Consider the following 12,016-nt stretch of genomic DNA (forward strand, 5'->3'; position numbering starts at 1 on the left):
TTCTTCTGACTAAAGTATGTGTTGTTTTTGAATCAACTCTGTACACTCCTATATTCCTTTTAAAGTACAAATTAAATTTACCAATCATAATGGAATAGTCAATGTGTAACAGCTATAACTCATTAACCATGGAAATTTAATTATAAACATAATAAGCAAAATCACAATTCTCTGTTTTGCTGAATTAAACTTTTAAATGAAAATATTAGCTATTCAGTATTTTACATTCCTTTATTATAAAAATTTCAATAATGCCAAATAGTAAATTAATATTTAAAATATATGCAAGGCTAAATCTAAACCTCTAAGAAATCACAGGGCCAAACACATTAACATACAATAATTACATAATTATATAATTACATTAATATAACAATCAGTATCACCTGATAAATATAATTAAAATTGTTCCTTTCTAGGAAATTGGCATAAATGTGTCACTAAGTTTTAGTTAGTTTCCTCAAATTAAGGACCATATATATATCTTGTAGAATCACTTTCACATTTACTTTTTATAATTTCTTCTTAGTTTTATAATTTCAGAATGCTCTATGTCAAATCTATTTTAAAGGTCTACAATAAATGACCTACTGTATTTAGTAATGATATAATCTACAAATAGTCTCCAGCTCATTTTCAAAACTTTCTTTTTCAGAGAATCAGGATGTACAGAACAGATAAAAAGGAAGAATTTTCTGTTGGGGTTTTAAAAAGTAAAGGTCACAGAAAACCTGTTGAAGAGTTTTAGTCAATGACTAAATGACTAAACATTTACTAAATGTTTTCTAGTGCCAGGCATACAGTGCTAACCATGAGGATATGAAAACAGCAGAAACGTCATTTTTATTTTTGAGTTGTACAAATCCTACTGGGGAAAAGGGAGTGAGTAGGTGAGAGGGCTCACAGAGCCATAAACAATGAACTATAATAGTAGCATATGCAGAGAATGCAGGAAAGGAAGTGAAGGGGGAGGGGGTGGGGTGTCTTTGTGTTGTGCAGCCAGGGAGGGCCTCGGAGGGGCTGTATCTATCTTGGCGGGTGGGAGGAGCAGGGTGAAAGCCATTCTAGGTAGAGGGAATGCAGATATAAGAAGTACACAGAAGTGCTTGGTGAGTTTTTTGGAAGAAAAAGGGTCTGTTATACAGTGGAAGGTCCATGAGAACTGTTATGAAGGAAACCAGAAAAGGTAGGCTGAGGCTGAATTACAAAGGCTTTGTAGGCCAAATCAAAATGACTCAACTTTTAAGGCCACATGGACCAGTGGTGATTTGCAAGAAGACTGTGTGGAGTGATGACAACTTTCCTTAGTGCCACAGTGGGGAAGAGACTGAAGAGGGGAGATGCTGGCAGTATGAAGGTCAGTTGGATGAACATCACTGTCGGTTTTCTCCCTGTGTACTGGCATGTCATTCCAATAACAAAACCGACCAACCAGAACATCAACTTTTTTTCTTACAGGTCTCATCAAGTTTTCCAGTTTTGGTTTATGAGCTACATTTAATCACTAAAATGTAAGCTCCGGAAGGCCAGGGATTGGGGGCTATTTTATCTCAGGCATATCTTGAGGCCATGAGCAGTGTCTGACATGTAGTTGGCACTCATCCAATATCTGCTGAAGAGATATTTGATTTCTTCCAAATAGTGATTGTAATCTGGAGCACATCTCTCACAGCTTTATCCCAATCATCGCCCAATCTGATAAGCACCATTTCCATGTGCTGCTCTGTACAGGTGAGGACACTATACCAAAACATGCCTAGAAGGGTCTTCCTGCTGAGGGGGCCACTCAAACTCACAGTCATCAAAACTTTGTCTCTTAATAAGTGAACAACATGGTTCTTACTGCTCTCAAGGTCTTTCCCAGAAGAATGTCTCAATAAGGACGCTGTTGAGAAGGGGCAGAGAAAGCTTTATCAGCTTTTCTTTCATTTTGCAATCTATTTATATTCTTATTTTTGTTATGTCTTTTTGTTTTTTTCCCTAAATTAATGAAATATAGACTTAACCACATATTTATTTTTTCTTAATACAGACCTTTGGAGCTATGTATTTTTTTAAGTATAACTCTGGCTGCTTTCCAACAAATTTAATGTGATGCTTATACTGTAGTTGTTAAGTAGTCTAATATTATATACTCATTCCTTGATCTAGTTATTTGAGAGATTTTAAATTTTCAAGTCGTTTTACCATTTTAAATATGTGTACATTTCTAATGTTATATTTTGATTGGAGGTATAATGTACATATTTTCCTAAAATTTTCATGTCTATAGAATAAGAAAAATATTGTAAAGAATTTAATTACTATATTAGTCTGTTTTGTGTTGCTATAAAGGAATACCTGAGGCTGGGTAATTTATAAAGAAAAGAGGTTTATTTTGGCTCATGGTTCTGCAGATGGTAGAAGCAGCATAATACCAGCATCTGCTTCTGGTGGGGCCCCCAGGAAACCTACAATCATGGCAGAAGGTGAAGAGGGAGCACGTGTCACACATGGCCAGAGGGGGAGCAAGAGAGACAGGGGGAAGGGAAAGGAGGTAGCTCTTCAGCCCTCTCTCTGATTCTGCAACATTTCTATGTCCTATTATATTGACTTTCTGCTCAATATAGCTATTGGTTTCTGTTGTAAAACAAATAATATTATATGGTATATTCACATAAATTCTTTTCTACGTGTCATCTTCTCTTGCAATGTCATATTTTACACGTTTTGCACTTGTCAATTTCAATATCATCTTTGCTTTACTCTTACTCTGTAGTAGTATTTCCAAAATTTGTTCTGAAAAATAATTCTAATTTACTGTTAGCAGATGTCACTTTTTTTTTAATAGAGGAAGGCTATCGTTAAGTAAGTGTGGAAAATGCAAGGATAAATAAAAGTTAATTCACTTCTTTTTTTGTGCATTCTGAATTTCCAAGAAAGAATACACGATGTAACTCTTCCCAAACTTATTTTTAGTATGTATACAGATACAGATTTATCCTGCCATATCAAAAGAAACTAGTGGTCTTTAGAACATATTTTGGGTAATCATATTCTAGATGCTGCTATATTTACTATCTCCAGTGAGAATTTTAGCTCCCTTCCAGCTTATAATAGAGCAGTGCTACCTTTTAAATTTATTTTTAATACTGATCCTTCCTATTTAATATTCATCTTATCCCCATCCTATCTGTTTGTAATTCTTGTGGTTGACTTTCTTATATAGCATTTGAAAATATTGATGCTTGACTTTTTTATGGTGCTACAAAATATTTTAACTGAGCTAGGTGGTTTCAAATTTTTGAATATATGCCTGTAATCAAAGTTTACTACAGGTACTTCATATTTCTATTTTTTTTTGGTAGCTTAGACTTCTGCTGGGATTCTTAACTATTGTTCAGTGTTTCTAACTGTAACTTTCCTGAAACTTGTATCACAAATCAGTGGTAGTACTTCTGCTTGTGCATATAAATTTAAGAATCTTGAGCTGATATCAATGTGGGGTCTATCTACTTCTGATGGTGATTTGTTCTTAAAATACTCCCGAGCCTCAGTGATGAAATCAGAATGTTAAATTATGGTGGTTTAAAAGTCCCTCTATGAGATATATAGAAAGATGAATTGTCCTAGACACCTTAGTAAACTGTCTGATCTTTGTAAAAAGTGTGTGGTATAAAACTTTATCAACTATTTAAAACCAACTTATTCATAATTTGCTATGTTGGTGTTCTATTAAATGAATGCTCATTTAAAAAATTTCTGATATGAATACAAATAGCTCAAGAACAGACCTGGGGTAAAAAATTTTCTGGATCACATTCCTAATGGCCAATTCCCCTGAATGCATTCATCAAATGAAAATCAATTGTCAGGGTCTAAGTAACTGGGAGAAATAGGCAAGTGATGATGTTAAAACAATCCAGTATTAATCATTTTCACTTGCCAACACCACTTCAGAGAATATTCATTGATTATAGCAATATTATTCAAAATAAAAAGATACTGAAAATAATCTAACTGTTCAACATTCTGGAAACTATAAGAAAAAACATGCTAAGAATATGGGTCCCTATAACTAAAACACTCTACAGATATCAAAATAAAAGAAAAAATCTTAAATTTTTATCATAAAAATTAAAATACAGAAAACCTACATGTAATAAAAACATGTTTGTATAGTGATAAGGACAAAACAGACTGAAAGAATAGTTATTTGCAATAGAAGTGTTCTTTGTAGCCATTTGTTTACTAAAGTTCACTATACAGAATTAAAAAAATCCTTAGAAAGTCTTAGGCAAATTATTTTATCTATAGGCAAACTATAATATCTGTGGGTATTATAATTATATATATACATATATATAGAAACACATATATGTATGTAAACTTAAAACACTGAGTGAAAAAGTATCCTAATCAAACATGATGTATATTTAGAATAGATACATATGTGTTTTTCTTTGTATGCTTTATTATCCTAATTGAGCCCAGATACAAAAGGATGCAATCCTTATTTCTTCCAAATTGTCTCATATCCACATAAATTATGGAAAAAGTTAAAACTAAGGTCATCTTAGTATATCATGTCCAAAGCAATGAGAACATCCTGGCAATGGATACTCAAGGACAAATATTCTAAAAGCAGAAACCTGTTAACTAAAATAACATTAGTTAATTTTCAACATAACTTTTTAAAAATATACGGTTTTGGGGTTTTTGGTTTTGGCTTAATCCTTAGTGTACCCTAAACTGAACTGAACAAATGAAGTTATCTGGTAGTGGAAAAGCCAAAAAAAAAGGGAGGAAGAGGCATAATAGACCAGGGGATCACATTACCCTGGCTGAGAAGGTAACAGAGTTCACAATGAACAACATTTAACACTAAAACAGGAGAGATATAGACGAATACAGAAGTCATCTATATACTTTGAAAAGATCTAAGGTAGAATAAAATCTAAACAGAGAGGAAATGTAAGATTGTGAGGGTTGTATCTTTTGGTTAAGAAAGTACTTGAGAGACAGGAATAAAGTCAAAGCAGCTTTTCTCATTAAACATTTATTGCTCTGCTTAAATCTGTTTGAAGGAGCATAGCAATACATGAAATACTGCATTGGGTAAGATCTATTGTTTCCCCAGCCAGAATGCTGAGGCTAACTCAAATCTGATTGATGTGCAATTGAAACATGTGACAGTTTTTCCATAATGTCAACATTTAACACTGTCAACATTAAAGATGAGGCCCATTCCAACAACCCTTAGTGGACACTTACGATATTCATAAAGTTGTCCAAAACCTTTCAAGAAAATAGCATCAGTGCCCTTTATGAGGATGATACAAAAATCCTTTCTTAATCTATCAATAAAAGGCAGCTAAATTTAAAATTCCTGCTTTGCTCCAAGCAGTGGATAATTAATGAAGCCTTGACTCAAGAAGAGCTCCAAAGCACTTGATACAGGGATGCTGGCCTTTAGGACTGTTTACTTGGTAGCTAAGTGTCTCACCTCCTTAATTACATAAAAACTATAATTTTTATATCTTACCTGCCAGGCTTTATTCATTTAAAAAAGTTTTTATTTGTATTAACATTAAAATAATTCTCAAAGAAAAAAATTCATCCACAAGCCTGCCAGTACACTAAACTTCTTTAATTTGTCCACAGGCACATATAATTTGTAGCTATAATCACACCATACATAACATAATACAGCCAGTTTCTAAAGGCATTACTTAACATTCCCTGACAATATGTTCTGCCAAACTTCCCCAGCTTGCTCATTTAATTAGTACATATTATAAGAAATTCAGTGTAAGCTACAGCTTCATTGAAATATAAAAATTCCATAGATTCCATCTAAATATATGTCACGAATGGCATATTTTACCAAAAATGTAGTTTAAGACACTTTATAATTCACATTTATATACCACTTTTCATCTTACCTCTTCTCCAGACAGATAGTAGGCTGAGAGTAGTCCACCAACAAAGCGTATATTTACTTCAAAGACAGAAATTTCAGCATTCTATGGAAAAAAAAAATTCAAACATGATGATAGTACACAATTCAGAAAACCATTACTGTGATAAATTATACTAAATATTTAAATTTTGTTCAAATCTTATGCTTGCCCAGAGAAGTTTATATACATGGGGAAATGTTCTCCCTTTTAAAATTAAGGTATTAAATATCACTGTGTATCGAAACATCACTAACGGACCCCCAAAATACATACAATCATTATATGACAATTTTTAAAAATAAAGGAAAAAACATACTTAAAATAAATGATATGGTTTGTCTCTGTGTCCCCACCCAAATCTCATCTTGTAGCTCACATAATTCACACATGTTGTGGGATGGACCCGGTGGGAGATAACTGAATCATGGGGAGGGGTCTTTCCTGTGCTGTTCTTGTGACAGTGAATAAGTCTCATGAGATCTGATGGTTTTAAAAAGGGAGTTTCCCTGCACAAGCTCTTTCTCTCTTTGCCTGTTGCCATCCATGTAAGTTATGACTTGCTCCTAGCCTTCCGCCATGATTGTGAGGCCTCCCAAGCCATGTGAAACTGTTAAGTCCATTAAACCTCTTTTTCTTCCCAGTCTCAGGTATGTCTTTATCAGCAGTGTGAAAAAGGATTAATGCAATAGATAAAAATAATTTTGACTCCTAAACAAAATTATAAAAATATTTGTCAAATAAAATTCTTTCCTCTCTCTTCAACAGCAGATATAATATTTGATATTCTCTATTTGTGTAAATGCAATGGGGCCAGGGCATTTTTTTTTTTTCTGTTCTGCATTCTCCTTTATTTCATTCATTTGTCTGCTTTTTCTTCCTGAAAGGCCAGCCTATACTTAGGCTGGTACTTCAACATTAGTCTAGGAATCTTTTCATCATGATGCACAGGTGGACTGCAAATAGGATTTGAATCTGAGGACCTGGGTTCTAATGCTGGTTTCCAACTTTTTGCCTGTGGCTTGGGATTGTTCTTCTCATCTCTGAGAAGATATTTCATCTTCGCATAAAGGACATGATAATAATCATATATGCTATACCATGCTGAAATAGCCCTTATTTGCATCAATAATAGCTTGCTTTTATTATTTACAACGTGCCAGGTGCTGTGCTAATGTCTTTATATAGACTCTTTTAGTCCTCACAATGATATTATGAATTAATTACTATTCTTATGTCCATTTTAAAATGTTGAAGCTGAGACTTACAGTGGTTAATGTGACTTTTTGAAGTTCAGACAACTAATAATTGGTAGAAGCAGGATTTGAACTTGAGTACTGTGACTCCTGATTCAGGGCTCTGCTATTCTGACTTCTATACACCTCACATGATAATGCACCAAGTCTCTTTATTCATGGTCATATAATTAGTAATTACTGCTAATATTTTATACTTGATTAGTAAACAGATCTGTCTTACATTCTGTTACTAGATAAGTTAGAATAGCTAACCTACTATTTAGATTATAAAGTACATTTCAAGCTTTAGTTAGCTTCTTTTCATGTTCACTGGGCCTACTGAGTAGTTGTTCACTTTTGCCTAACATCAAACCATTCACTAATAATCATGGGACTCACAGCAATTTATAATACATGGAGTCAATATCTGGCAAATAAACTTAGTCAAAATCATGAGATATTATTTCCTTTAACAAGCAACTACTATGTGCCAGACCTTGTCCTAGGTGATAGGGAAATGGCAATAAGGACTGATAAGGTCCTCAAGCTCACTTGAGTCTACATTTTAGTGGGATAAAATATTTCCAGAAAAAAAGGAGATATGTATTAATTTTATCCTTACATGCTCTCTGTAAAAAGGTTTAAGAATCTAACAATTAAAGCCAAGTAACTGCTTAAGTTAAAAAAATTCAAAAAAATTCCTATAAAAGGACAATTATGAAAACAAGTTAGGAAACAGAATTACTAAGTCAAAGTTAGGCAAAAACATCACAAAATAAGACTGGTGTGTTTAACTGTATTTTATAATTTGTAATGTGCACCTGATATAATCTGATTAAAAGTACTATATATAGGTATAATTTAACTTTGAGGTCTATCACTCTGAATGAGTTTTACATAAATATTGGCAAAGGCTTTAATATTCTACAAAATTACTGATAAGGAAAAGCGAAGATAATCCATATATTTAGTTTGGTTCACGTGACTATGTTTCCTATGTTTAAGAGTAATAATATCTAATAATAAAATCTAATAAACTTAAACCCTCAAATCATATTCCTCTCAATTAGTACTTGTGTTTTTCAGTTTTTAAATCTGGTAACAGTTTCCCACATTTCTGCCTGTTGAAGACTGTTAAGATGATCTTATATTCTTATTCTGGCTATAGGTTCTTGACATAATGCATTTTCTCTTCCTCTTGTGAAAATTTTGGATAATCAGGACCTTTATATAGACATCTGATAAAAATTATTGCAAGGTGGAGGTCTGAGTCATGTCAAACACCACCAGAAATATATCTTCAGCTAGACATCAATCAACTGTTGGATGCAGTTATTCAACCAGTTATTGATCCAATTACGTATTCTAAAACCTAAATTCTATTTATCTTGTACTGTACGATATTGAGAAATGATCCTGCAAGGTGCCATACTCAAGGTCACTTGCTATGGCTTTGGATTTCATGGATCTAATAGTCTGCCCAGTGAGCCTGTTTAAGAAGCAAATCTGGTTTGTTAGTTAATCCATGAAGGATCCCAGTGACTGCTATGTCCTTGTCTTTAATAAATCTTGCTCTGGAACATCATGCCACCACCATCACTAGTTCTCAAGTCACCGTTTTCTCTGTTTGAAAACCAGAACCACATTCGAATTTCCAATATATAATTATTTCTCTCTCCTTTTCAAAGTTAAGTTTAAATAATTTAGAAACCTTAATTTGAGGTCTCTTTCAATATTCTAGGTTGTATTATGTTTTTAGGCCAAAAGACTGAAATTTAGACCCTTTAGTTCACTCTTTACAGATTCATAGATGAAAAGGACTAAGAAGATAAAAATTCTCCCACCACACCAAATTGGTTGGCTATCCTGCAGAAATCAGAAAGACCTGGGATTGAAGGCTGATTTGGAAGCCATCTAAGTTTGAGGTCCCAGATAACTAATTTATTCTGAGTCTTGGTTTTGTCATATGTAGAAAGGGACAATGCATTCCTCCATGATGTAAAGCAATGTATACAATAGCTAGTAATACACTCAACAGACAGCTGTTGCCGCTACCACTGTGCAGCTCAGCCTAAACGAACTAAAACCTACCTTCCCAGGGTCGCTGGAAAATCAGACACTTTAGAATCATAAATACTCTTCTTCTTTGGCCCATATGAGGTCTTATTTCTTGAGGGCTTAAAAATCCTCTTTTGAAATATAGAAGCTGACCAACTTCCTTTGGGGCTTGATATATTTTGCATGAAATCTGGATTTTCAAAAGTGAATTTCTACAAATGAGGGTCTCAGGCCATTTTTATAAACTTCTGATTCTAATTTCCATTAAAATAATAAATTTAAATGAATACATTCTTATTAATAGTCATGATGTTCTAAAAGTTTTCTACTGACTTACCCTAATGACAGAGGGGGTATTTGGAGCAGGGGGAAGACAGTAGGTAGACAAAGCAGGCTGTAACACTAAATCTTGTGAGATTTATCCTAACAACATGAATTTTGCAGTCTACCTGAGTTTGTTTTAAAATAAAACTAACTTCCCCTTTAAATCTTTAAGATTGCATTCCAGTATGCCCCATGTATTCAGTGGCTTCTAGTACACAGTTACATGAGTGGCAGTTTAAGAAGTACATCCCGTCTTTTATTTAAATTCCATGTACCTATTAGTTAATGTCAACTGATAAGCAAGAGGAGATTGGAAATTTTTGGTTAAGACCAACCAATAAAAAAATCAGAATTGGAGAAATTGTTCTTTCATTTTGATTTACAGCAATGACCACTGAATCAAAGAACACACTAAACCAGATTCATCTATAAATTGAATAAAATATATGGTATGCCTAAATTTACACCTAAAATCAAGAGATGAGTATTACAAATCATGAAAAAATTATGCCTCAGTACTAATCTCTATTATTGTCTTGGGTGTTTGAGATTGATAACTTCCACCTTAAATTTATCCCTTTTCTGTATATTTTTCTCTACTCATTTACTATACATGTATGTAAATTTAAGAGATAAAGTGATAAAGACTGCTAACATGAAAAAGAGAGTCTAATTTATAAATTATTTTGTATGCTTCCCTCCTCCAATCCTAACATCATGCTCCATCTCTCTGCAAAGAAAGGCTTCTTCTGAACCAACGTATCATGAGATCATGGACAGGAAGTATCTAACCCCATCTAGGCAACAGAGAAAATGAACACTTCAAAATCTGTTTCCAAATGAGTACCTGAAAGACCAACCTCTTCACACTAGACAAGACAGCACTTTAAACAACTCTGAAATTTGACATTTTTATAGGCAACTTATTCACCAAAATTAGCTATATGATGATGTATTTTAATAGATTTCACTAAATGAAATAACAGGCTTGACAATGAAAATAACAAATTTACGTTTTGGAACAGATTCAGCCAGTTTCCTTTTGCTTGAGGAGCTATATCGAGATGCAAGCTTTCCCTAAGGAACAGATAAATTGTTTCTTTGGACCTTCAAGTCTTATGATGTTTATTTAGAGTCACACTTGTATTAGAATTCTCCTTAATTATTATCTTATGATTCCATACAGCATGACAGATCTGATTGACTGCATTAAATGGAAAAATATTTCTTGGAAAAGAACTTATCAGACATATTTAAATTCTATTCTGAGTGTTTGAGTTTCAGAGTGAACTCAAAGTGTAATAGTTTTTGTTTTTAAAAGGACAATTCTCCGATCTCTACAATCAGAGACCACTCTTTTGCTAGCTATTCCTCCAAACTCTGTATCAGCTTTCTACTTAGTGAATTATGAGCCTGGGGTACGGGATTATTATCATACATGAGAATCAAGCAAGCTTTAATAACTGCCCACTACATACCAATGCAATATTTCCGTTTAATATCAACTGTTTCACTGAAATCCAATGTAAATAACAACTGCTCCATTACTAACACATGATAACGATACTTTATCTTTAATCAATGGCTTTGTTAGAAACAACATGAGACTTGTCAAAACCATTGATTAAAGACTGGTAACTACCAATAAGCCTCGCCTATGTTTAGGCTTAGCATACACCTTTATTTATAAATGATACTTCAAAGTGTGTGCTGGATTAACACTTTGAGGATTAAAAGTATACAACTCCTTTAAACAATTAAATTGCAATATTTCACAGTGTAAGTCAGTGTGTCACAGTGTGTCCTGGCAGCCTTTGGTTTCCTATTTAAGCAATGTGACAAATCTCTAAAGACTGCTAACAAAGTGCAAGTTCTGTGGGCCACAAAGATATGCAAATACCTACCTTCTCTATGTTAATAGACTGGTTTTACCATGCAGGTCCAGAGGCTCTCAAGCAGCAGCCCTAATTACCATCAGAGAGAACAGCACAGTATCCTCTGAAAACCAAAACCCAAATCATCACTCTTGGTAGGTATTCCCTAGCATTCAGATGGAACACACTCAATAACTTCATTTAACAGGATAATTAATTTAGTTATCTGCACCCATCAGGATGTAATGTGGCTCTAAAACAGACCTTTCTCAGGAGCAACACTAAGGCAAAAGTAACTTCTTTCATGCTCTATGGCATGGACCTCTGGACCTAAGCCAGTACTCAGTCATGCATTTGAGAAGATCCAAAGTTGCTTCTTGAAGTCAACATATATCCTCCTGACAGGGAACCCTACAAGTTACTTTCTTGAAAAGTAGGAGGGCATTCCAACTGGGTATGCAAGCAATCTGGATCTTTAAAGAAAAAAAAAAGTCACCGTTGCCACCAGTACTTCTGTTCTCCAAAACACAAGGTGTTCATTACAACCAAAGGCATGATCCAGATGCTTGCCAAAGATCACAGT

At 33.8% G+C, this 12,016-nt stretch overlaps 1 protein-coding gene across 1 annotated transcript in view; it reads right to left on the bottom strand.

Moving 5' to 3' along the window:
* MAN1A1 (mannosidase alpha class 1A member 1) overlaps positions 1–12,016 on the bottom strand; it is a 178,024-nt gene that overhangs the window by 111,720 nt on the left and 54,288 nt on the right. The window contains exon 5 of the mRNA XM_032157907.2: positions 5,925–6,005. Coding sequence (XP_032013798.1) covers positions 5,925–6,005 — 81 coding nt within the window. The remainder of the gene's footprint in view (positions 1–5,924; positions 6,006–12,016) is intronic.

The sequence above is a fragment of the Hylobates moloch genome, unplaced genomic scaffold, assembly GCF_009828535.3.
Source record: "Hylobates moloch isolate HMO894 unplaced genomic scaffold, HMol_V3 SCAFFOLD_2, whole genome shotgun sequence".
Taxonomy (NCBI): domain Eukaryota; kingdom Metazoa; phylum Chordata; class Mammalia; order Primates; family Hylobatidae; genus Hylobates; species Hylobates moloch.